Genomic DNA, 26,676 nt, shown 5'->3' with positions numbered 1-26,676 from the left:
CTGTCTGCAGACACTTTTCTGACCAGCGCTGCTCCAGAACTTATGGCAGTGGTGGAGGAAAATAATATTTCTTGGTTCATCATATGCAGCTGCCCATCTTGTGTTGAGGTCTGGAGGGTTCAGCTTGTACGTTGTAACCTTAATGCTCTGATTTCCTCTAGGAACATGTAGAAAAATCCTACATAGCAGGTTTTGCAAAACGAGAAAAAGCTGCAGGGTGTCTGTGTCTGTCCAGACACCTGCATTGCTTGTAAGGTGCTGGAGGTCTGGGTACGTGGGTAAGGGAGAGGAATGAGAAGGCAGCTGAGGCTCGATTTGAGTTCAGACACGAGCACCATCTTTCACTATCTGCCGTCGGCATGCTTCTGTACTGGCTTGATGGAGGTGGATTGGTTTTTCCTCTCTGGGAAAGGAGAAAAAAATACATCCAAGGTCTCTATTTTCTTCTAAGAAAGCTGTCAGTATTGTATATGTGTATAAATGAGCTGTTCTGCATAAATTTGCAGGTGTGTAGTTGTATTTAAGCAAAAATCATACAGGAGCTATTCTTTCCAAGTTACTTCTTTATAGTGAGCAATTCTGCATTGAATTTGCCTGGGTTTGATCTTGGTTCACCAGGTATTGATCTGAAACCTTAGCCATAGTTCCAGAGTTATTTCAAGTGAAATCAGAACCAACCTTCTGTAACTGTTCACTCATCCTTATTTCTGATAATGAATTGAATGCTTCAGCGTATAGAAAAATTAACTTTTCAGTAACTCAAGTACACTGTGTCCTGAGTGCTGTTTTGTCATCCTCTGGAGGGTCTTGTGAAGCTCCTGTGAAGGGTCTCCTTGGGAAAGATTGGTTTACAAAGCCACGTGAAGTCTGCTGCAGTCTTGGGGGCAATATCACCTTTGCCCTTTGAACCTGGCTCACAGCTTCTCTTACATTTACCTTACATTGTACTTCCCCAGGCCAACTGTTTTCTTCTTGCAGACTAGAAGTTCTCAAGTATTTGTTGTAGCTGGCCAGGGAGAAGGAAAACACAGGCCTCTGGAAGGCCTTAATGTTATCCTAGATCCACAGATGGAGATTTCTGTGTGTGAAGGGGTGGCTGAGGGCTGATATTTGCCCATGTCAGTGCTTGCTGTTGACCATGGCTGCAGGTAAACAGCTGCTTTTGGAAATGCACAACAGTAGTAGGCATGCACCCGCCTGTCATCTCTGGCATGTGTTGTTGCTGCCTGTTTGGGCATGATGCCTTACTGTACAATGAGCATGTGATGCTGGGTGTCTCAGCTCAACGGTGGGAGGCGAGGGCATTGAGAGCTGTAGTTTTAGGGGTAGACTGGAAGTCAGCCAAGGAGGGAGACATCAGATTCTTGTGGAGTTTATTAGCCAGAATGCAGAAAATATATTTGAAAGCATTGCTTAAAAAAAAAGGAAAAAATCATATAGGGAGCTTCAGTTTAGAAAGGTGTAAATTCAGGTGTGCAAATAGGGTATGGAAGTGTTTCAGGGCTGGGATGGCTGGAGATGCGTGGTGTCCCCATGGTGTCACAGCTCCTCTCACTTCCATGAACCTGACATTCAGCACGTGCTTCGGGTTTACCCGAGTACATCCCTGGCATGCTGCATACGCAGTAAGCAAAGCCTGGCAAAGGTTAATGTTCAGTGAGTGCGGTGGCAGGGGTGATTCATGCTACCGGGAAGCGTCAGCATGGGATGGCACCATGCAAACACACACATGGACCCAGGATCTGGACTTGGCTGCCGCTCCTCATACGGGAACACTCTGAGTCCTGCACTATGGCACTACCTTCCCGCTCCATCATAAAACGCCTGCTCATGCCAACTGTTTTTTGCAATGTAAAGTGTTTCAAGAGTTCCACTGAAACAAACAAAAAAATCAAGACAATGGAAACAGCATTTTATTGAAGCAATCAATTATTAGTAAAAATACATGGTCTCAATCTGCTCAGTCCTTGTTGCTGTGATACCTGCAGAAATTTCTTTTACTAAATCACAAAAAGGTCGACAAACGTTTAGTATCTTCATGTACTTTTGCATGTGGTTTTTAACAGCAGGAGGAGAAGATTAAAATCACGTTCCCACTTAATGAAAGTTTGGCAATTAGCAGCAAGGTTGCCACTGGAGTGGGGATAGTCACCTCCTGACAGGAAGCTGTGCTCTCTGCCTTCATATAGAGCAGCTCCTGGTGGGAGCAAGTGCCTGTGCTGGGAGCATGGCTGAGGGAAGTGGCTAAGAGACCATATTGCAGCGTCCCAGATCTCTTCCTGAGCACAGGCTGCAGTGCTTTCCCCAGTTTAGCTTGGCTGGCAGGAGTAATGTGAAGAACTGTGTTTGCATTTATCAGTTGTGGCATGGAGGTGCTGGGCTGCCTTCCAGTGTGCCTACTTGGCTCTGCACCACTGAAATTCCCTGCAGAAATGTGGCTTGGCACAAGGTGGTGGCTGCTGGAGCAGACGTGGCACTGGGACATACCAGAATAGTGTTGAGTGACGTACAGGACATTAGCCTTGTAGACGTCTATACGTTTAGATCATGAAAATATGTCTTGTATTTATGTATATGATGTGTTCATCTATATATAAGAGCAGCAGCAATGCTTACCATCCCTTGAGCACTGCAGTGGTCCTTATCACCTCTGATTGTTGTGGAGATGGTTACTTTCCATTATGCTATTGCTCTGGGAAGCTCCTTGCTTTTGGGTTTGTTTTTTCTATAAAGCTTTCATGATCCTTCCTAGTGCCAAGCTCTGTGTGTGTCTCAGTGCTCTGAAATGCTGCATCCTTTCACCTTCCTACTGTCTGTGCTCTTTGAAGCAGGTACTTTTCCCAGTCCCTCTTTTCCCTCAGCCCAGGATTCCCTTGGCTGTTCCCTGTACCATCTCTGCGCAGTTTGGGCCTGCCGAGATATTGCTGGTATCCAAGGTGATGTCACACAGTTCCCTTTGCCCATCTGCAGCTACAGTGATAGCAGGTCTGTGGTTAGATAATCAGGTGCTGGAGGCTGTGGGCTTCTCCTGCTCTGGCTTTCAAGGCTGTTATGCACAGTGCTCCTGAGCTTAGTTAGGTGTGCAGTGTGTGCCATGCCCACATCAGACAATGGAGGTTCATGGTGATCCAGAGGTTGAGTGCAGCTACCCAAAGGATGCTCAGCACTCTTGTCCATGCCCAAGGAATCCAAAACGTGGCAATGAGTAAGTACGTGAAGGGCTGCCATTAATCGCTGATAAATACCTAATGATTGATTTCCAGCAGGAGGCTGTGCTTCAGTGGAAGCCTGAGGAGCAGCGCCTGTGCTCCGAGTGCCCTGCTGGGCAGGGGGGAGCAGGAGCCCTGTGCTAGGGGAACAGAAGCAAGAGCAACCAGCATGTCAGCATGAGATCAGCAGCCACTGCTCATCTGTGGATGTTTATGTTTTCATTTTACTGTTCTGTAAAGCAAATAATGAGAGTCCTTGGGAAGCTAATGATGCTCAGGCTGGTCCTGGGTGTGGGGAAAAATGCTGCACAGAGGGGTTTTCTGACTACAGCAGTGGGTTAGTCACCACACACCATCGTGCTGCCTGCCACGATGACCAGGGCCTTACCTCATAGTTTTCCTTGACCTGCCTGGGTGGTTCTTTGTTGTCTTTTCTCTAGTACAAATGCTATGGGATGGATGCTGCAGAACCCAGTACAGGGGCAGGAGAAGCTATACCCTGTTAGTGATATCGCAGCAGGGACTTCTATAGTCTTGCCACTTGTTTCCAGTCATCCCAGTCTTGAAGCATCTTGTCACCTGGTGAAAACAAGCTGTATGGATTCCCATGACTTAGTTTTTCCTCCAGGTAAGCTGGTGGCTTGGCAGTAAACCTCACGTGGAAAGGACTATGGAAATCAATGAAGTGGAACCAGGGAACTGTGCTGAAGTTGTTACTGGGAAGTGCAAATTGGTTCCTGCTTTTAGAGGTATTGCTATTAAATGTAGGAGCTCTGTGAGCTGGAAACAGTGTTTTGAAAAATTTTTGTTTTATCAGAATTGGGCCAAAGATAAGCAAATGAGGTCAGGATGATGTCTGAATGTGAGTCCCAATCAGCAATAAACGTCACATTTCTGTTCTCCAGTTCCCTCTCTTTCCAGGGTGGGTGCAGTGCTTTGGTTCTTATTCACAGGTTGGTTTATGTGTTTTAAAAATAAACTCTAATCTTCTTGCTCTGTCCCTGTAGTATGAGCATCCAGAAGGGCAGCTTTTCAGGAGGTGTCTCCATGTGCCTTGCTGGCCACTTGCTCACCTGGCTATATGACTTCCATGTACTGAACCTGAGAGGAGGGTTAAGTCATTGCTGAGCATTTTTGAACCCCTACTATTTTTTACCTACTTAAGAAATGTAGCATGCTACCTACAAGAGCCCGTGGAATTTGATTAGGTAGTAGGGGAGGGTATACTAAAAAACTAAATCAGTGTGTGTGTGCTTTGTGCATATGTGGTTTCCTTGGGCTGGATAAGCAAGACCCTCTTTGCAGGTTCTGGTGGGGACCCTGAGCCTGAGGGACATTTCCTGAGTGCTCAGTGGATGTCTGACACCTTCCCAGGACTGTGGAAGGAAGGCGTGCCAGGGAGTAAATCTGGGGGTGATGACAGGCCTGTCTCCTCCTGGGGGAAGCAAATAATTCCTCATAAAGGACTCTTGTCAGTCCAGAGTATTTCTCTATGCAGGAGTGTCCAAAGCTAATTTTAGTATTAAAATGTAATGAAATAGGAAATGGTTATATGGAAAAGACATGTCACTACCAGGCAGGGCAAACAGCTGTTGTGGGCATTGTGTGTAGGATTTCCTTAGCATCTCTTCTGGGCCCTCACTGCCTGTATGCCACTCGGGCTCCCTGCAGCAGCAGGAGGAGAGGGGAAATTAATGGCTCGAGTTGTTTGGATTTTGTTTTGGTTCAGTTTTCCCCTTTTTAATAACACCATCTCATTGCCCTGTTTTAGCCTGAGCCCACATGTTTTGCTCATGCAGCCAGGAAGGCTTGCATGGGTACAGCCACTGGCACTGCCTGCAGGACAAAACCAAGTATGGGAATGGAGGTCGCTTGTCACAGCCCTTGCCAAAAGGTCACTGTACTGGGAGAGATGTCATGGGAACTGGAATGAGGCTAATTTTCAGGGATTAGAATGTTTCTCACTATGGGGATGGGAGTTGATGTAGTGTCAAACCCTGGGAGGCATTAGCAGGAGTTGCCTAGTTTTACTGGATGTGTTTTCTTTTCCCTCCCCCCTTCTTTCCCAAATGAAGGCTTTCGTGGTTTCATAGCTCTGCGTGGTGCTCGTCAGCGTCATAACCTCATTAAAGAGCAGCAATTATCTGAGTTTGTTGCAGATCTGCCACCATACATGTAAGATAATTAGGCTGACCAAACTTTAAGTAGTCTATGCTATTACCAACTGCATATATTTTCACATCAGGACTTGAATGTCTTCAACACACAGAATTGTTCGTGAATATTTACTAAAACTTGCTTTTTTTTCTTTTTGCCTTCCAGTTTCCATGTCTTTGAAGCTATGGTTTTATTTTCCTGTGCAACAAGTGTAAAACCACTGTTCCTTTAGTGAAGGCTGAGATAGTTATATGATCCCCTAAGTAAAAACTGGGGGTTAAAGCATAACCAAATGCCAAATAACAAAAAGAGCTATCAGGCTTGTATAGTTGCAGGATTGAGCTAGGGGTTTGCAATACAGTCACAGGAGCTCAGGGATTAATACAGATAATTTTGTTTTCTTATTGTTGTTTTCCTTAAGTATTAGTCATTATTCCCAATGTATGTATTCTGCTAGCTCAAGAGGCTTGAGGCCCATGTGCTGTGGGAACAGCCCCGTGAAGGGAGGCAGAGAGGTTAAATTATGCTTGGAAGAGGAAGTAATTGATCTGAAAACCAGGCTAGACAAAGGTAGTGTCAAGCAGAGTTTGTAGGGGTTTTAGTAAGGTTCTTTCCTCTTTTGTTTTTTACCATCTCTCATTTTCCTCATTTGTTCATTTTTCCAAAGCTGTTCTTTACAGATTACTATTTTTTTTCCATTGGTTTTTTTTTTTCTCCTTGTTGCTTTTGCCCAGAGAGAGTTTGAGCCAGATAAAACTGGAGCAGCGCCTTCCCTCTGTTAATATGCAGGTTACTGAGGCAGTTCCTGGCTGCCTAGGCAGCAGGTTTGGGAATGTGGGTGCTGAAGGGAACTGAGTTGGATGTTCCACCTCCCCTGCCCTGGGAATGTCAATAGGGGCAGCCTGCCCTTAGAGACCTCCAGCCCTGGAGACTCTGCAAACCTCTCCTTGGACAGTGCCATGCCTTTACCATTAGATGGGGTTTTTGTCCCTAGTCTCTGCTTTGAACCTGTAATTCAGAGCAATTATCTCTTCTCTACCTTGCTCACAGAGGGCTTGAGGACTGCTGTCATGTTTTATCCAGGTCTTTTCCTTCTCAGTCATGCCATTATGTTCTTACAGGTCAAGTGCTTTAGATCTGACTCTTCCTCTCTTCTGCACCATCTTCCTTTTTGGCTTGCAGTAGCCCTGTTTGTGCATCTTGGCACAGGTTTTGCTTTTGTCTGCTGCTTATTTGAACTCCTGGATGGCAACAGCCAAATACTGAAATGTAGCAAATGTTTCTAATATATTTCACCCTATTATTTCCACCCTCTTACAATTTGCCAGTATCGTGTGTGATCTCTCTGTCCTTTGCATAATTGCAGCCTCCAAAGCTGACAATATCAGCAAGTTTTATAAGCCCATTCTCTAGTCCATCATTAGTGCAGACGATGAGTGGCGCTGGATAGACAGGGCCTCCTTGACACATCAATTTTGCAGTTTAATAATGAATAACTGTGCTTGGTGTGTGTTTGCATCCAGCCTGTTGCACATTAACCCGGATACATTCCTCAGCTTGCCTATGGGAATGCAGTGTCCTCATGGAAACTCTGGCCAAGAGGTTAAATAGCTCTTACTGAGCAGGGCCATATAAAGCAATTTGCAGAACCTTTCAGGGGACATAGTGTGTCACATCCTTCCGTCTGACCCCTCTGCTGCACTCCCTACCCAGGGCTGGGTTTGCCCCATGCCTTCTGGCTCTGCAGCGGCCGGCTGTGACGGGGGAGCTCAGTTGCTGCCTGGATTTGTGGGGCTTTTGGCAGGGCTGGAGGCAAGTCACATTTTCCCTCTTGAGGCCATTATCTGGCTTGAATCTTGGCAGGGGGAATGTTGTTGCTGGGTCTGAATTGGGTCCAACTGAGTTTGGACTCTGCTTTATCCCACGACTTGTCTGTGGCAGCTGTGAAAACAGCTTTTAAAAGAATAATTAAGAAAGCCCTCAGTTATGCAGCACTGCTGTGATCCTCAGCAAATAATCGTTGCATACACTGGTTAATTGTTTATCCATTAAGTGACTGCGCCAATTAGTCTGACAAGAAGAGCCTGGCTGTACCTGGCACAAAGGGGAGGAGGAGGAGGGAGGATGCACATCCTGTCCGTGTTGGCTCCTGTCCACATGCTGTTCCCCCAGCCCTGTTGCTGTGGTATTTACCTGCAGGTTTTCTTCAAGTGTAATTGCTGGCACGGCATGTACAAAGTGTATTTGGGTTTGTGTTCTCTTTACCTTTTCTTCTGGAAAGCACATTAAGTTTCCATGAAGCAAGAGCATCCCTTCAGCCTAAAATAACCAAACTCTGTTTTGTTTCTGAACGTGAATGTGCACTTAAGAAATACAAAGCAAGATGCTGCTTTATTTTCATCTAGATGGCCATAAAATTCTTAGTGTGGAGTGGGAAATAAAATAGGTGCAGAGTGGGGAAGTGCTGCTGCCTGGCATGCAGGGCTCTCCCCTACCACTCCTGGGGTTATCTGGGAGGCCTGATAGCATGGCCTCTCTCCTGGGAATGCTGTGCATGTGTGCCTGCTTTGCAGGGAGAAAATCAGCCACCCAGGGCCAGTCTATATCTGGTGGAATGACTTCACTGCTAGCAGAAAATAAAAATGTACCTTGTGTGCTCCGAGTAATAAACGTTCCCTGCAGTATGTTGTTAGTAACAGGTAAAGTGTAAAGCTTCTGACAGTGAGAACTGGCTTTCCATCCAGCTGCGGCGAGGGCAGTGTGGGGCAATGCTAGTGACAAATTCCTGCTGCAGGGAGGCTGTGCAAGCTGGGTGGCATCAGTGCCTTCTTCGTCCCATGTTTCAGTACAGCTCCACCTGCAAGGATGAACACAAATTCCCTTCTTGCTCTCCCCAGACAGAAGAGGAATGAGGTACCTGGGAGCACACATGTGAGTTGTTCAGGCAGATCTTGTCAAGTGACATGCCAGCTCAGCGAGCCCCAGTCTGGTCCTAAAGCCACCTGTGCTGCAGTGGCATTCCCAGCCATCTGTGGAAGGTGACGGAGCCACCAACCCCCTCAGAGCCCTCACTGCCAAGGTGAAGCTGCGTTTCTGCATTTGCTTGGGTATAATAAGGAGAGATTGACCCAATTTTTTTTCATTCAAGTCTATATGCAAATGATTTTTTTTGTGAAGACAGCTCATTTTAACATGTTTCTGAGCTTACATGATATCAGCCATATGTAGTTATAAATTATGTGCTTGTTTCAAGAGGAAACCATAATAAAGAATGTTCTTTCAAAGCAACTAAACATATGAATTATTAAAATGTTACATTATTTCCAAATTACAGCATATCCAGCTCTTTCTGTGGAGCTCACTCAAGAATAATTGCATAGTCTTCTCTGCAGAATTTAACATCAGAAATGTCACACTTTTTTTCATTTTTAATCATCCTTTTACACAATATGAGCTTCCACAAGTAAAAATGGGTGTCCTTACATTTGGGCATCCTATATTGGCTTCTGTGAAGCATTGCTTGTTTGTCCCATCCACATTTTTCAGTGTGGCTGTGATGTTTATTGCAGAGCAGAGCAAAGATTGAAGGGACTTTTTATCACGGAGGTGTCCAGGAGCTGGAGCTTGGCTGTGTGCAGGACCAGCAGCTGGGTCTGCAGCCGCATGGCAAGTTGCAGAGCCTGGAGGAGGAGGAAGCTGCTTTGGAAATCCTCACAAGCACTGGGAACTTGCACCAGTGTTAGTGGACATGCCTCATGTCTTGATAGCGTGTTTGGGGTTTATTTTTTTCTTCTTTTTTTTTTTCCCCTTTCATTCCTTCCCTGTTGTTGTCCTGAGTCAGGCCCCAGGCATGGGTGGGTGGGGATGAAGGTGGGAAGTGCTGTAGTCATCAGTGCCCAAACACCTCCAGCTGTCACTGCCTGACTGCCCTGAGCAGGCTACAGCCTTCACACTGCCCACTGTCCCCATCATGAAAGGTGGGTGGGCTGGTCCCCTGCAGACACCTGTGCTGTGTATGGGGGGTGAGCTTCCTGGGGGTCTCTTGGAGGCGTGAGCACAAGGGTGAGCTGCAGTGCCCACCTGTGTTGCTCTTAGGCTTTCTGTGAGCATCTGGATGCCCCTGACCCTGCTCTGCTCCCCTCACAGGAGCCTTCATGGCTGTGACTTTTGAGCCTGCTGAGAGAATGGAGCGTGGGAAAGCATAAGGCATACAGATATCATGGGCAATTGTGTCAGATGCATAGAAACAGAGGAAATCTCAATAATGCCAGGCATTCATATCACTAGTTCAATCACAAAAAAACAACTACTGATTTTCTAAGCGAGCTTTTCCTCTGTGCAGCTTAACCTGGCAAACACAATGTCATGTGGATTAAGTCTAGGATTTGGCCAGGCATTATTATGGTTTGTGCTTTTTCTGGTGAATTGTCATTATTGCACAGCTAGCTGAGATGGTCAGGTGAGTTGCTGTAAAAGCTTCTCTTTGAAATCAATACGTGAAGGTATTCCCAAGCCACAACTAAGCCCTTGCATTTTTTTTTCTTTTGTAGCTGGGAAGTGAAATATTGCGTATTTTGCATTTCAAAGTGCAAATGGACTGTGAGTCCTGTGGTCACTGGCACTGGAGGAAATTCTCTCTTGTAGCCTGAATCTACCTGTGTTTTTTCAATGCTCTGTGCAGTGGTTTTCTGTAGCTGCAGGGCTGGGTGTTTTGTACCTGGTGTGTTGGATGGGGATAATTGGGATGAATGAGGGTAAAGAGTCTGGAGGGAAGACAGGGCCATGTACTGCCAGGGTTTTCCTTTGGCCCTGCTGTGCTAAGGTGTTGGAGAGGGAGTGATGACAGGCTTGCCTCTTTCTCCTCCCCAGTGCCCCGTGGCTCCAGTGCACCAGTCCCTGAGATGTCACTGAGAGCTGAAAGCCATGCAGCTACATCGACACTGAAGAAAGTCGCTGCAGACATGAGCAACATCATTGAGAGCCTGGACACCAGGGACCTCCACTTGGATGGGGAGGAGGTTGAATCAGAAGTGCTAAATGACCCAAAAGGCACCGGTGAGTTGATGCCTGTGTGTTCTCACCTCCCATCCTGCCTGGATATACTGTATCTGTCAATAGATAGCATACCTCAGTGGCTTTACCAACCATTGACCCTGCTCTAGGACCACGAGGCATTACTTTTCACACCTCAGCTCTTCAAGTCAAGTCCCCTCTGTGAAAGCTTGTCTTTAAGCTGTTAAATAAAACTGGGTATATTTTAGTGGAATTGATGTTGCTGTGTAAATGCTCCCCTGTTAAAACATTGCAGCTATCTGCTGGATTTCATGGCCTCCTTGACCATTACAAGGCTATTGAACTAATGGGGTTTGTGTTCCTTCCAGTGTATATTCCTTTCTCTGCCATCTATCACACCCATGGGTTCAAAGAGCCGGGCACGCAGACATACCTCACGGGATGCCCCGTTCGAGTGCGTGTGTCAGAAGTGGAACGCTTTACTTCCACAAAGAAGGTCAGCAATTCAATTTGATTTCTGCAGAATTATATTAAAATGCTGTTTGTGGGTTAATTTTGCATGTGCTTGGTCATGGGCTGAAGAAGCAGGAATGGTTGTGTCTCAGAAAGCCCTTAAGAGAGAAGGTTACCTATCTGTTTATAAAACCTAATGAAGCAGAACAAGAAATGGTGAGACAGTGATCCTTAAGTAGAAATGAATGAGGGCTCTTTAGATGAGCAGCTGCAGGAAGATTACTTATTTCAAAGCTGCATCTCCTGTGGTGGGGTTCTCCCCTGCAGGTACCAAGCCCCAATGTTTACACCATCGAGCTGACCCATGGAGAGTTCACCTGGCAGGTGAAAAGGAAGTTCAAGCACTTCCAGGAGTTTCACAGGGAGCTGCTGAGGTACAAAGCCTTCGTGCACATCCCTATCCCAACCAGGAGGTGAGTGTGGAGCCCTTTGGATGTGGTTAGCTTTGGGGAGATGTGATCTTCTTTTCTCTTTCAATAGCTTATAGCTTTGGCTTCACTGATCCCATTTACTTTGTTATAAGGAGGACAGGGCAGGAGAATTCAGTCTGTACAAATATGTAGCAGCTATAATAAAGACATTTAATTTCTGCCTGTTTAGCAGCTATAATCTAAGTGATGCAGGTATCCCTCTGCCTTCTGCAGAAAGCATGCTGGGTCCCAGACCATCAGCTTTAGAGCTGAATTTGCTTTGAACCTGAAGAAGGGTTGTGCTAATGAAAACTGTTGGTGTACTGTGGCTCTCTGCCAGCATGGGGTGGATGTGGGACGTGCAGGGGTCTCTGGTAAGGATGGTCAGCCATACCAGGGCTGGTCTTGGTGCTCAAGGTAGCTGGAAGTATTACAGGAAAAAGAAATTGGTGTAGGTCAGCAAGAGCCTTCTGATGTGGTGAAATATGAGGAGATGATATCAAGACAGATAAAATTATGAGGTGTTAAAGGCTGGGGGAACATAGTACCCTAAAAGTAGGGTTTAGGCTCCCTTTCCTTATAAGGGCTAAAGGGGATCCTCAAAAATCAAACTGTGATACTTGTGTTGTATTTCTGTTTGTGAGCCAGTTGGAGCACCCTGGCTTCTCAAATTAATCCATTCTTGCTTTTCTTTTTCCTGCTTTCTTGCCCTCCCACCTCAGTTTTTAAGAGCATGGGTAAGAAAAATGAAAGCATTGCAGGAGAATGGTTACATATTGAGGTGCACACACGCAGCGCTCAGACTTGTTGGGGTTTCTTTTCCTTCCAGTCACACGGTGAGAAGACAATCCATCAAAAGGGGAGAACCGAGGCAGATGCCAAGTCTGCCCCACACAGCAGAGAGCACGGTGCGGGAAGAGCACTTTTCCAGCAGGAGGGTAAGCACCTGGCACCATGTGCAGGGGCCAGAGCAACGCACTGGGAAAACTTCTGAGATGCAGAGGTGACAGGCAGGTTTTTTGTAAAGCTGCGCACTACCAAAGCCCTTGTTTTATTACCATTCAAGTCTTTGGCTTGACAAACTTCAGCTTTGACAAGTCCAGAATGCCAAATCCTCCTCCATGCAGAGAGGAAGATGCTGCTCCCAGGGTTCATATGGACACAGTTTTCCTCTGCAGTTGAGGAAAACCACGATGCTGAGAATGTTGGTTTCCCTTCTCCCACCTGTTCTGATTTAAAGATAGAAAAGGCAGTTCAGAGTCAAGTTGCGTGATGGAGACAGCCCCTCGGCCATCAAAATCTGAGAGATTTCAGTCCTGTCCCCCTCTGAAAGAGGAGATGACAGTCAGGCTTTTGATGCTGAAGTGGGTAATTTTAGCCGAGGCACACGTGTTCTATGTAACTTCATCAGATGTTAGCAGATGGGCCCTTCTATGAAGAGGGTGGATGTCTTCCTACCTCTTCATTGCAGCTTTGCTGTTTGGAGAGGGGAAAAGCTAAAAAACAGAAAAAAGAAAGGAAGAGCCTGTACAATAATCCCCTGTTTGTTCACCCGGTGCTTATCGCTCTCTTTCTGCTCATCACTCCCTCTCTGGGCTTTCTGCGCTGAAGCCTCAAGTCCCAAAGGGTTGTCTTGTGGGTGTGCAGTGCAGATAACCCTCCCTGCTGTGCAGCTGTGTGGGAAGCTTCAGGAGAGAGGTGTTAGTTTAAAAGAGGAAGAAAAAATGCTTTAAAGATCCCTCCCCCCCATTGATTTCCCTGTGGGAATCCCACAACTTGCACCATGAGGGTGTTTACACTGTTTATACCAGCTGGATATCTCAGTGTTGTGATGCTAGCATTGAAAAGGACGAAGATCTCAATGGCATTTTTTCTTTCTGTTTGCTTTGTATCCTGTAGGACTCTGCTCAGTTTCCCCTGGGTAAACAGCTTAATCTCTTCTTTGTCCAGTTACTATGGGAATGAGTAAAGGTTCTCTCTCCTGTAATGGTTCCTTCTTTTGTCCCCTCCTGGTTGGGGAAGACAGGCTCTCCAGCGACCAGTGGCCCAGCCACTGCCCTCTCTGTGGCTTTGGGACAGGGCAGCATGGTCACTGTGCTCTTCACTCCTGAACCTGGTGCTTTGGTTAACCAAAATTTACTTAACCAAATAGGCATCTGAAGCTGTGTTTACTCACAACGCTAATTCGTGTGGGTAGAAACAGCAGGGTCTGATTTTGCATTTAAGCTTGTTCTGAAACTTAGGCTCAGTCAAGAAAGTTGTCAGTGCCAAGGTGGAAGGTATATACATGGATCTGTGAACAGTAAACAACCCGTGATCAAACCGTTTATGCTGCTCAGCTATAATCTTCCATGAGCACATAAATGATGTATTTATACATTCAAGCTGAAAAGTGTGTCTGATTTCTTGATTGCTTCCTAATGCCACAGTTGGTTCGTGTGGGGATTTTGTTCTTGAAAATTCCTGTTCCTTATGTAAAGTTTCAATGTTTTAATTGTAGAAACAGCTGGAAGACTACTTGACAAAGATCCTAAAAATGCCAATGTACAGGAACTACCACGGAACGGTAAGTAGAGGTTAATTCGTTTAAATGCCTAAAGAATATTCACTTTATAGATTTCAGAAGAAAAAGTTTTCAAGTTCCTTCCCCCCCCTTTCCTTGTGGGAATCCCACAACCGGACCACAGCAATGCTGAGTGTGATACCCATTCACCTCTGCAGGTGGTTTGTCACTTCCAAAGGGAGAGATGGTATTTGGCTTATTTCCCTAAGTGAATAGTATTTTTGAAATAGGGAGAGATGTCAAATCTAACTTCAGGCCTATTTTAAGCAAAAAAAAATTTCCTTTGAAAGCCATCCTTGAATATTTCCTCAGTATTCCTCACCTATCAGCCACAGCTGTAACATCTCCCTGAGATGATAATTTATTTCCCCTTTTCTCGGCTGCATAATGGCTGTGTTACTCTGTCTTTTGTATTATCCGCAAAACTTGATGTATGCATTGAGTAGCTGCAGAGCTTAGTGACACTTCTGAGCAAGGAGTGATAACTGGGAACACTTGGTTTTCAAACAAGCCAGAAATGTAGACTGAGTTTATGGTTTCTGTAGCAGCCAGTTCTTCTCTTTGACTGTTGTTGTTTGGTAGGTTGTTCTGCTCTTTTGCAGATTTCACTTGCGTAGAGATATTGGGCAGCTTGTATCTGGAAAGCTGTGTGTGTTCTTACTGCAGTCTGTTGAGCACTGCCTCTTGCATGAGGCGAAGAGTCTGTCCAGTGTTGGCTGGCATGCTTTGGGCTGTTGTGCTTTGGATTGCAAGAAGTCTTCATTCTCAGGGTGGGGGAACTGTGTCCCATACAGAATGCTTCTCTGAGGACAGGCTGTGGAGCTTAAGCCCAGTGTGGAGCTTAAGCCCATGTAAACTAGCATGTGCTATGTTAATTTACATGTGGAAAACAGTAATCTTTTGTTCTGAAGACAAGATTGGGATAACTTGGCAATTTTGATCAGTAGCATATGCAAGGAGGGGGAGAGTTATTTTGTAGTATGGATCCATCTTGTCACTCTGAGGCACAAGTTGCTTGTTTCAGAGATTTTGGAGAGTTTTTGCGGTGTAAGAACTTGGATGATCCTCTGACCAGGCTCTCATTAAAGGCAGGCTGCTTCAGCAGGGGCCAGGCAAGGAGATGGGCAGTCCTGCCTTGCCCAGGCAGCTGTGGGGTGCTCCCCTCCTGTGCTGAATCACCCTTCTGTTCCTGGTCCAGAGACAGATGTCATTTTGCACATACATTCTCAGTTTATTGTTGGCTTTCACTGGATTTGGCTGCGTTCAGTGAGGACTTGGCTGTTACTGGTAGCAGCGCTGCTAAGTGTGGCAGGTCCTGCAGGCGATGCTGGAAGAAAGCACAGGGAGAAAAACCTTAAAAAAAAAACCACTGAAACAACCCCCACCATTCTCAGACTAGGGACAAAAGTGAAGATTTCTGGCATTTCCTTTGGAATTGTATTTGTTCTCCTTAGAGCAAAGCCCTCATTTTGTTCTTCCTGTGGTTAAGAAGTCTTTCGCCTGGACGCTGACAAATGCTGAGACTGCCCTGATATTGGAGCACATTTTGATTGCCATATGTTCCTGTCATCAAATCCGTGCACCAAGGTGCTTTTGGTTTTGGTTTTATTTTTTTTAAATCCTAAATTCTTTGTAAAGTCAGATAGGGAGTTGCAACGGCAAGCTGCAACCTGTCTGGTGTGTAACCGTTGGTCCTTGTGAAGAGCTTGCTTGGTTCAATCATGTCTCTTTGGAGATGTTTTTACATCTGACCTGCACCATTTAATTAATTCACTTCTTAAATTCTTGTATTTCGCACTTGTGGTTAATGTATTATTTGTCAGTGGGAGGATCATCACTTTATACACTGCCTCAAGGATGTGCCACGCACTGAGAGAGTTGAGCTTATAGCAGTTTTGCAGACCTGAAGTCCCTGGTTGGGTCATGTGGGAATTCTTAAAGAGCCAAGGCCACGTTGTGAGCGATCCCGATACCCTGAGCCTTATTACTGTAAAGTAAGAAGATTCTTGGCAGGCATAAACAAGGTCAGTTGTCTTGTTAGGCCTCTGTAATTTTCCACTGAAAACGTGCAGAGAATGATCTCTGCCAAGGTTGTAGTTTCCCACTGTATTTTTAGAGTAAGGTATTTAATCACAATTATAACAAGTTATAAACATTAACTTTGTAAATGGTAGTAACCTCTAGACTAACCAACTAGAGCTCAGTATCCAAGGCTGTTACATAAGAAACTTAAGGGTGTAAGGGTATAAAAGGAGCACTGTATCTGAATAAACTTTGGCAATCACTTGATCACATTGATCGTCTCCGCGTTGTCCATGACTCCTGCGTCAACAGGGTCAGGGTAAGGTCCACGGTGACCACATGATATCATTGAGGTTGTACATCTTTAATCTTTCTAGGTGACACTCATGCAGGCTGTGGAAATAGAACCTAGTGAAGCATCATCATTTAGACATGTACCATGTGCCCCTTGCTTTAACAGCCTTCTCACATCTTCATTTATTTCTTGTAATTTGTTGTAACAGTATTTTGTGTGGAGTTCACAAATAAGTTAGGAGATGCATTATATTTTGTGATCAGACTTCATAGCTCTTCATAATGTAATTTTTATTTTTCCTTTTGGCTGTGTGACTAATGATGTAATCTCATGTCTTCTAGTGCTTTCCAAAACCTTTTTACAGTACTTCTGGGCTGAGGTGCTTCAAGCCAGCTACTGTTACAATAGATTTGGGATTCTCAGTGTGTTCATTGTCCCTGCTTTTTTTCTGGAAAATAGAAACTGGGTGACTATAGCCCAAAAATATTTGAAAAGGGGGCCTGTGGGCTTGATTGTATTCCATATAAAAATTTATTTTGTAACATTTTTTGGTGTGAGCTGCAATAGTTGAAAGATGCCCAAGCAAAATAAAAAATGAGATTCAGTTGAACAAGAGTACGTGTCTGTAACATTTTGCGTGAGCTTTAGTGAGTGTAACCTCATCTTAGGTGAAAGCAGTCACAGCGTAAGACCAGTGCAGATATGTGAGAGTGGCTGCTGGTTTGCCACTGATATAGCACTTGGATCTGCAGACATTGCAAAGGTCCCCACCCAACCCTTCTGTATTTTTAGTTATTGCCCTTGAACTTTAGCATGTTTATTTTTCTTAATTTGTGTTTAGTGTAAGCCAATTCTTTTGTGTCAGAATAGCTGGCATCTTCTGCTGAACAGCATTGCTCTGAAGAGCAGTGTAATTCCTTTTTATTGCTAGCCACAGGTGCTAAGCAACTCTGGGGTTTTAAACCCACTGATTTAAAAGCAAGAGTCAAAATGAAAACTAAACGTACAGCTGCTGGATTCTTCCTGAAACACAGATACTCTGTGCAATTCTTGCTTACACAGATCATGCATGCTCAACATTGCTGGCGGAAAGGGATGGTTTAAAACCATGGCTTGTGCACCTTGCAGCTGGCTCTTCACCTTTCATAGCTTGTCTTTCTGCAGCTGATCACTCCTGCCTGTTTTATAATTATTATCATCTTTATTACTACGAAAATGTCATTGAAGCTGCATTCTCTGGGCCTTATCTCATACTTCAAATATTCTGCTGCCAATCGCTCTGAAACCAGAGTGGGATGCCAGCTCCCCAGGGAGGCAGCTGGGCAGTGCAGGAATTCAGATGTGAGGAAGATGAAAGCACCTCGCCACTCTGCACTCCCCTCTTGGTTGTTCTGTGAATGATGAGCACCTCAGATGAAAGGCACTGTGACAGTAAAAATAGCTAATGAAGCAATAATAATAATAAATCGTTTGATCAAATATGTTCCACTGAACTGAGGACTCTTCCTTCCAACTGGTGGAATTTATTTATGGGTGGTTTTGTACTTTTACAAACCAACGCTTCTAATTGGTGCTGCCTGATGAGCATGTTGGATGGGCTCCTGTCATCATCCTTGCCATTTCAGACTCCTTGGCTGGAGAGCAGGTTGCTTCTCTGCCAGACAGTCTTTTTCATTTTAATGTAGTTGTAGTTCTCTTTCTGTGAGTAATTTTTTCTCCTGTTTTTTCTCTTCTCTTTGAGAACAATTACTTCTCTGCATGCAGTGCTCCTCAAACAGCTGCCAGCTTTCTGGTTGCAGCCAGCGTTTTCAAAGGGGTTTGATAGTCATATGCGGGTGTTTTTTGTGTGCCCACTGTGAGACAGATGTCTGGTTCTCTGATTTGTCTGGTGGGGAATGCCAGCCATTTTCTGAAGAAATGAAAATGGGATCCTGGGCAAAGAACTGGCCTGAGACTCCACTTGGGACCTCTGATAAGAGCCTGGAGGATACACTGGGTTTTCAGATGTTCCCCATCCCCAAGCATCGCTGCAGAAACAGCTGAAATGTTTTTATGTCACACTAGGTGCTTTTCCAGAGAGTGTAATAGGTAAGGTGATAGCAAGATTGTTGGTAAAAGCATGGAATAACTTCTCGTAGCCACTTTCTGAAAACAGACTGAAGTCACCCAAAAATTAGGGCATTAAATTTGCCTCTTCTGAATAGAGGCTATTTTATGTCCTTGAGCTACTTGGAGGAGAACAACAGGTCTTTTGTTCTTCTCCATAGCTTTATTGATGTGAGAAGTTTGGGAAGGTTCCAGGAGCAGCAGAGCATGAGGAGGAAGGATCTTCTGTCCTACTGCTGCTTCTGGGGGACAAAAGTGATGGTCTTGGGCAGGGATCCTGAGCCAGCCTCACCATAACTGCAGGATAGACTTGCCCCACGTTTGCTGATACTCTTTGTTAAACCTAGTGTTTGGAAATACCTGAGACTTACGGGTCCACCCATGTAATTCCTGTGCAAAGTTGTATTTTTCCAATGGGGTCCCTCAGGTGTGTTTGCCAAGGGGCAGGTGGCAGTGGCCACCTTGGCCGCCCCTTCCTTGCACCTGAGCTGTTGCAGGGCTGGCCCCAAGGCTGTCTCATGTCCCAGCTGCCGTTGGGAGTGTGGGTTGGATCCTGAAGTTTGGTCTCAGCAGGCTTTGTTGTCAAAACGTTTGGAGGGTTCCCTCTGGCTTGCTGCCTGACCAAAGGGGAGAGCAGCCCCTACCCTCACCCTGCCCTGAGCACCTTTCTGCACTTGGACGATTTTATGAGTAATAAATTACAAGTGCCTGGGTGCAGACAAGCCCCTGCCATGTGAGGCAGCTCCTTCTCAAGGCTGTTCCCACACAGTCCTGCACAGGATGCCTGAGGCAAGCATTTCTCCCTGCTAATGGGGCCCAGGGCTAGCAACCAGCAGACTGCTGGGAGTGCCCTGCTGTGCAAGAAAAGCCTCCTTGGTCAAAATCCCATAGTGTCCTATTTTTAGACGTGAATGTGATGGTGCTGTGTTTTCTCATGGGCTTTGCCTGTTGTTACATTCCTCTGCAATCTCTGCTGAAGCAGGAGGAGCCGCAAGGAGGCAGGTTGCTGGAATTTGCTGGTAAAGCTGATAGTGTAGAACATAGGTTCCCCCAGCTGTGCCCACTGTGGAGATCTGTGCAGACCAGTAGAAGTCATGGAGAGTGCACATGAACATGTTCTACTAACCCACTGTGGCTTTCCTGTGGGTTTTTGGCTTTTGGGGCAAGATGGGGCAGTGGCACGTGTACAGTACTGAGTGGGAGTGACCTGCTGCATCTTGGAGGATGTTCATGGGTTGAGGGGCTGAACCCCCATGTGGTGTGTGTCCATGGGGTAGGAGATTCGAAGGGAATAGGATGCTCCCAGCCCTGGGGACATGTGCTCATTCCCTTTCCAGCCTTCCTGTGCAGGTTACTGAAGGGAGGATTCAGGCAGCCAGCCAAGTTCACACAAGACCCCTTAAGAGTGTCAAACTTGAGTCCTCGTTTCAGCCAGTGATCCAGGATGGAGGATACTGGTGGGTCCCTGTGATACATTTGGTCTTGATTGTCCTGGTTGTTTGAAACATGTTCTCCAAACCATGTTTAAAATTAACAAACAAACCATCCCAGCCAAGCTACGTGGTCATCTTAAAGATGCTTAAGTTACTTTTGCTCAGGATCTTCTGTAGGTTTTGTCTTTATAACAAGCACTTTGATGAAACAAAGGGTTTTGTGGATTTCAGGGCATGAAAGATGGGAGAATTTCTTTCTCTTTCCCCAGATGGAGTTTGTCGGAGTAAGCCAGCTGTCATTCATCCATGACCTGGGACCAAAGGGCATGTGAGTTGAGTTCTGTCTTTGGATTATGATTCGCCAAGAATGTGGCTTTATAAGTGAATATTGTTTAAATTAATAGCTTTCCAAAAGCTGACTGGGGAATGTTTTGCCATCTGTATAGAAAAAAAAATTATTGATCACACAGAAAATGCTGCAACTTTGAGAGAGGGCTTTGGGAGCTGACTGCTCTGAGAGGCGTGGGCTGCAGCTTGCTTCTCCCCTTCCCTCCCTGTGACCTGTAAGCTTGCTTGTTCTTCTGCTTGTGCTATGAAACAGGCCCCTGCATTTCTAAAACCTGCATTATTTCCTTCTGGGGAGTTATTTTTGCCCTTCCACCAGCTTCCAGGGCATGGCACAGAGGCAGCAGGAGCCATCCCTGTGCTTGGAGGCTGGGGGGTTCGGCAAGCATCTGAGAGACCCCTGCATTTCCAGGTGAGCCATGCTACCCATCCTGACTGTGTTTCTGTTCTTACAGAGAAGGGTTCATCATGAAGCGCTCCGGGGGCCATCGCATACCTGGCTTGAACTGCTGTGGCCAAGGGAGGATGTGCTACCGATGGTCCAAAAGGTACTGCTGGAAGGGGCAAAGATGGCAATGTTGTGTCATCCTCGGACATACGAAAATGCTCATTTGCCTTTTTCTCCCAGGAAGTCTGTGAGCGAGACCTTTGCTTTTTTACAAAAGCCATGGACTTTCAGGTGGAAGGGTCCTCCCCTCACCCTCCTGTGTGGAGGTTAGTGAGGTGATTTGTTCTGCTTTGGAGATAATAGGAGGAGCTGCCATATAGAAAAACTGGATTTCCTACAGCCTCGAGCTGGCAGAAATCCCTCAGTCTGTGCCCAGCTTTCCCTGCTGTGGGAGCACCCAGGGGCTCTGCCTTCAGGAGGGGAAGTGGCTGGTGATGCCACCCTGGCCAGATTCCAGCCTGGTTTTCTGAGCTTCCCCTCTTCAATTTACTGAAGGAAAATAAATCAATTGAAACACTGTTTGAACTGCTTTGTAGCTGGATTAAACCACACGTGACCTGTAGCAGCAAGGAGCTCGGTTTGGTGAAATTAACCTTGGAATGAAGTATGTCGCCTCTTCCTTATTACTGCAGGTGCTTAAATTGCAGGTGTTTTCTTGCTATGTCCCTTCTTGCTGCAGACAGATGTAACTTATTGTCCCCATCTGTTTACCTTCTGTGTTAGATCGCCGTGTCTCCAGGGGCTGCAGTACAGAGAGGTGTGTGCTATGGAGGAGTATGTGCATTACCAGCTAGCATCCAGAATTCACAAGGGAACCTTCCTGAGCTTGCCCTTCCTGGGCAAATCTTTCCTTTTAAAAAAAACCAAACAGCACATACCCACCTTAGAGCAACAATTTCTTGGTCTGTAAGAGCTTCCCTGAGCATTATCCACCTTTGGATTTTAGCATCGACAATGGGCTCTCATTAATTTTATCTAAAAAAATCCTGTTTTCCAACAAAATGGTTTTGCATTCTTGTGAAGAAAGGTTCCTATTTCTTCAGAGTCTCTCCAATATTCTTTAATGCCATTTTACAGAAGATCTCTGTAATGAGTGCACAAGGAGATGAAAAGGTGACCTTCTTTCAGGTCACGTCACTAAATTATCTCCAGTTCTTTTTTTCTTTTATGGAAATAGCAGCCTATTCCTTGTGATACCCCTCATTTAACTCTTCCCTATGTTATGCAGAGCTCCAGCTTTAGTAGGGACACTAACATTTAGCTTGGATGGATGTCAATTTTCCTTTAGTGCCTAAAAATTGGATGGGAGAAGTATTTGAGTGGAATTGTGTGCAGAGTAACATGAGGGGTAACAAATGCCTGCCAGGCTGGACAGTGCATGCATCAATAAGTAAGCAAATAACAGTAATATTTCCCAGATATGGTTATTTAAGTGAAGGATTTTAGGACACATCAAGCTGGAGTAGAGCTCCCCCCTCAGCATGAGGCAGGCTGCAGCCAGCCTTTTCCCACAACAGCTTTGCTGCAGGCGTTGGGTTTTATATACTCCAAATTCATTTCACTTATTATAGTAGGTTGGGTGGTTTATGGCCATGGGGGCTGTGGAAAGAGATGTGGAGGAGGACAGTGTGGTGATGCTGTGAACGGGCATGGGTGGGGCTTCTCTGCATGCAGAGCTGCCTAGGAGGAACAGAAAGGGGAAATGTACCCCGTGGTGAAATTATGGGCCAAATTAGGGAGAGGGGAGGTATTTTGGCACCAAATGAAGGCGATGCTGGGATAACTCTTTCAGGGCCCTGAAAAAAACAGAAACTATGGGATCTGGAGGTAGATGGGGAGCTGAGGCTGTTACTAAAGATACAAGAATGAACAGATTTTTGTGGTCGTTTCTGTTGCTTTGTGTGTTTCTGAGTGTGCAGAAGAATGAGGTGAAGGTCTGCTGGTGGAAACCTGTGTGGGGCAGAGGGGCCCAGTTATCCCAGTGATGCTGCAGGGGGATTAAAAATTAGAAATGCCATTCACAGTAAAAAAATGTGGGTTTTTTCGCAGAGTTGCCTTCAGGCTATAGTACTTACGTAAAACCTGCCGGTCATCTCTCATCATGTGTTTGTAACAGGATGCCTGTTGCTTGGCAATAAAAGCTTTCCAAAATGCCTTTTTTGTATCTTCTGATAGGAGTGAAAGTGATCCTGACATCATACTTAGTGTTAGGAATGTCAGCTTCTGGGTAGTGTACAAGCTGAATAAAGACCTGGGGTTGAGGAATCCTGTTGCACCTTGCTCTGTGCTGGCTACCTGACTGGAAGGTTTGTGGGCAGGAAGGTTCTCACTGCTCTTGTTAGACAAGGAGATGTGTATTTTCAAAAACTTCTGTAGAAAAGGAATCATGTAAATAACTCTAAAAGTCTTCTATTGAATTCAAACTCATTAGCCAAGTTCATAAAATAGGCACTTTTCTGCTCTAGAAAACTGAGGGAGCCCCTGGGAAGAAATTTTACCATTTAGTTGAATGCTTTCCTTTCCCTGATAAATTATTTGCACTTGGCTTCTTTTATGGCTCGTGTTTTGAAGACTCACGTTGAATACAAGTTACCTGGTTACTGTGCCCATACAGGTGGCTGGTGGTGAAGGACTCTTTCCTGCTGTACATGAAGCCAGACTCAGGGGCCATTTCATTTGTCCTGCTGGTGGATAAGGAATTCAACATTAAGATAGGCCAGAAAGAAACAGAAACGAAATACGGGTTGCAGATCGACAATCTCTCTAGGTAAGAAACACGGACTTTATTTAGGCCCTTTTCAGTTTGCTTTGGCTTTTGTTAAATAGGAATCGATGCTGCCCTCCAAGAGGGGTTAACAAGGTGTGCTTGCTTAACATGGTACAGCTCAGCTTCCCGCAGGGCTCAGAGCCTGGTCGACTGCTGATGTGTTTACACCTGCTGGGGATTTAGGCTGTAATGCAGATCATTTCCGATGTCTTAATGAGTCATTTGGAGCCTCAGCTGCTGTTTGTCCATTCTTAAGGTTATTTCTCAGGGCTGTGGGTTCAGTGCCTGTTGAGTTGCACAGTGTTGTTTTGCAGCAATTGTGTACAATAATTTTCAAGGTGCTCTGTTCCTTTTATGCTTCAAGCAGGGATATGTTCTACAACCCAGCTGGGGTATTACCCAAAAGACGTGCTAGTTGGGATAAAGTGATATTTAATATTTTTATGGTAGCGTACAGTATAAATTCATCTTTTCAAAAATACAGCATTAGCTAGATCTAGCTGTCCTCTGAGCTAAGATGATGCTGTTAATTTAAATCTGATCTGGTTTTTATGTATTTTGTGCTTGGCAGTGTAATCCTGCAGTAGTCACTCAGAGCAGCTCAGTGCTGATGTATTCTTCAACAAACAGAACAACAAATCAAAATCCTTTTTGCTTAAATAAAATATGACTGATACGTGTGTGTTTCTCCATGTGTATAGACAGTGAGGAGCAGCCCAATTAAATATACATGGCTTCAGCATCCTGCCCTATGCGTTGTCTGGTTTACAGGTCATTGATTTTGAAGTGTAACAGCTACAGACATGCCCAGTGGTGGAGGCAGGGCATAGACGAGTTTATTCGGAAACACGGCAAGGACTTCCTCACAGAGCACCGCTTCGGATCTTACGCAGCCGTGCAGGAGAACACGCTGGCCAAGTGGTGAGGACTGCGGCAAGCCTGCGACGGGCTCAGTGCCTTGGGTGCTGTTACCTGCAGCAGGAACAGCACACACCTGCCTGTGGTACCATCTACCTGATGGGTAGAGCTGTTAGTGCTCAGTAGCTGTAAAGACTGATGATAATTAGACAAGTTGCAAAAAAATGAGGTTTCCTCCACCAGGAATGGAACAGCAGTACTGGTGACAGGAGTGCTTTGATCCTGTTACAGCTTTGCGTTGCAGCTAAATGTATTTTGTAACATCAGGTTGCATCTGAATATGAACATCTGGGCATTTATTATTGTAAGGATAAAAATGGTATCTTGACGCACATATAATTGGCAGAATGCTTATGAGTTAAAACCGGAATTGATCTTTCATCAGAAGATATTCCTGGTTTCAATTTTATCACAGTTTCTAATTCTGGAAATCCTACTTTCTAAGGGGTTAGTTTTTTGCTCCCTGGGTTATAAACTCATAGTAACATAGGTGCTGTTGAAAACCTTTGCCTCTTTGGCCACTCCCTTCCCCTTAGCTCCCTCCCAAAGCTGCTGCGCTGCAGCCTGTCCTGCCTGTGCTCCTCTGTAACCAGTCATCTCTTTATGTCCTTCATGCTCTGAACCGCAAGATTTGTCCTTGCTACATTGGCAAGGCCGATTCTCCTTCTGTAGCACAACATTGCCTTTCCAGGCACTACAAATGTGTTCTAGTGCAAACGTCACTCATTGGGTGAAGAAAATAATCAGATTCCGGTCTCACAGACTGGCTTCGCAATGAAAGAGAACTGGCAAAAGCAAATTTGGGTATAGTCTAAGGGTGACTGGGCTTCAAGCCAAAACAATCACACAAGAATTTCGTCCGTCCACTGTGTAACCTGCTTGCACTAAGCCATTCCCAGAATCTCCTCAAAAACTGGATTCTAGCTATAAGCAAATCCTTGTGGTGGTCTCATTGCAGCTTCTGCCTTGCAGCAACTGCTGCCCAAGTTGTTTCTGTAAATCTAAACACACACCCCTCCACCATCCTTTCCTGAGAGCCCTACCTACCTCACACATCAGGCAAACCCCAAGAATATTGTCTGCGGTTCGCAGAAGTACCAACTGGCACTTAATAATCTCTTACTATGTTGTTTCATTAAGCTGCTAATGGCAGCATGAAGCTCTCCCTGCATGCTGTCCTGATTTTTTAAATTAGATTCGTGTTTTCTTCTGAGAAGAGAATATAAATGACATTACACAGAATCCCATCCATCTTCAGCTGTGGACCTTGTTTAATGGAGTGGGGGGAAACAAATCTATGTGCTGTTTGCTTTTACAGGTATGTAAACGCTAAGTGGTACTTTGAAGATGTCGCAAATGCCATGGAAGCTGCTAAGGAAGAAATTTTCATCACAGATTGGTGGTTTGTACTTACATAATTTGGATGTTGACCAGCTGCCTCTCTTGGGATGTTCCCAACAATGCGGCACTGTTTGGAGGCCCTACAGTATGGCAACTAGCCATGCAACCAGATGGTTTGGCAGCACACCCAAACGTCTCCTTGTGTTGTATTCAAAGGCCTTTTCAGGAAGGTTGGCAGCAAAAGTGCATGCTTGATATCAACAGCTTGGTTGTCTCCTTCCAGGGAAAGGCCCAAAACTGCATGAAGGCACCACCTGAATTGCAAATGTTATGGCTTGAGGTGCTCATCAGGAGTGTAAATTGCTGCAAAGCCCAGGGGCACAGGATTTTTTTTAGTGTGTAAGGGAACAGAACATAGACACTCAAACACCTCTGACAGTGCTCTTCCCATAGGATCTTGTGTGGGATCTTCCTTTCAGCACCTCCTTACTGTCTTGGAAAGCCTTATACCAGCATCTTGGGAAGGGTGTGATTTTGCCTTGCTCTTAAGTGAGCCAGGCAATGTAGGGGGTGTTTTGTGAGCCAGGCAATGTAGGGGGTGTTTTGTCACCCCTTTGGAGCTATGTGTCTGCTTAAGATCATGGCTCTGCCTGCTTCTTAACTAGCAATTCAGTATGCTTATGCAATGCTCTGGTTCCTGTCTGAGGCAGGAACTCACAGACTCGGGACAGAGTTTCTTGGTTGGATCCTGGCTGTGCCTTGCCTTTGGGGAGGTTAATCTGGCTGAGCCAGGCTGGACCCTGTGGATGGGTTGGTAGGGCAGGCTGCCATGATATGGCTCAGACCTCCTCTTTAACTTTGGGCACATTTTTGTGCTCATCTTTGTCCACCTGTAAAATGAACCTCTTGTTACTAAGCCACTGACCATTGAAACTGGGAGGATTAGTCCTTAGGTGGCAATTATTATGTGAAAATTAAATGCAAGGTTAGCATTTACATGGGTAAACCTGTTTCCTAACATGACCACATATAAACCCAATGCTACTGCATCCCCATGTGCAGCATCAGGTCACAGTGCACAGCATTTCAGACCCATCAACTTTTGCTTAATGTTTTGTTCAGACAATTGTTAATGT

The 26,676-nt window shown here is 45.4% G+C and overlaps 1 protein-coding gene across 2 annotated transcripts in view; it reads left to right on the top strand.

Moving 5' to 3' along the window:
* Nucleotides 1-26,676, top strand: part of PLD1 (phospholipase D1) — a 66,212-nt gene that overhangs the window by 6,883 nt on the left and 32,653 nt on the right. For both annotated transcript variants that reach the window (XM_031047089.2, XM_031047090.2), the window contains exons 2-11: nucleotides 10,236-10,421; nucleotides 10,748-10,875; nucleotides 11,160-11,305; nucleotides 12,132-12,240; nucleotides 13,803-13,868; nucleotides 19,991-20,049; nucleotides 20,522-20,614; nucleotides 23,129-23,281; nucleotides 24,053-24,202; nucleotides 25,518-25,601. In XM_031047089.2, coding sequence (XP_030902949.1) covers nucleotides 10,268-10,421; nucleotides 10,748-10,875; nucleotides 11,160-11,305; nucleotides 12,132-12,240; nucleotides 13,803-13,868; nucleotides 19,991-20,049; nucleotides 20,522-20,614; nucleotides 23,129-23,281; nucleotides 24,053-24,202; nucleotides 25,518-25,601 — 1,142 coding nt within the window. In that variant the 5' untranslated portion in view covers nucleotides 10,236-10,267. The remainder of the gene's footprint in view (nucleotides 1-10,235; nucleotides 10,422-10,747; nucleotides 10,876-11,159; nucleotides 11,306-12,131; nucleotides 12,241-13,802; nucleotides 13,869-19,990; nucleotides 20,050-20,521; nucleotides 20,615-23,128; nucleotides 23,282-24,052; nucleotides 24,203-25,517; nucleotides 25,602-26,676) is intronic.

Source organism: Melopsittacus undulatus, chromosome 6, assembly GCF_012275295.1.
Source record: "Melopsittacus undulatus isolate bMelUnd1 chromosome 6, bMelUnd1.mat.Z, whole genome shotgun sequence".
In the NCBI taxonomy this organism is placed as follows: domain Eukaryota; kingdom Metazoa; phylum Chordata; class Aves; order Psittaciformes; family Psittaculidae; genus Melopsittacus; species Melopsittacus undulatus.
This window is presented reverse-complemented; position numbering and strand designations above follow the sequence as displayed.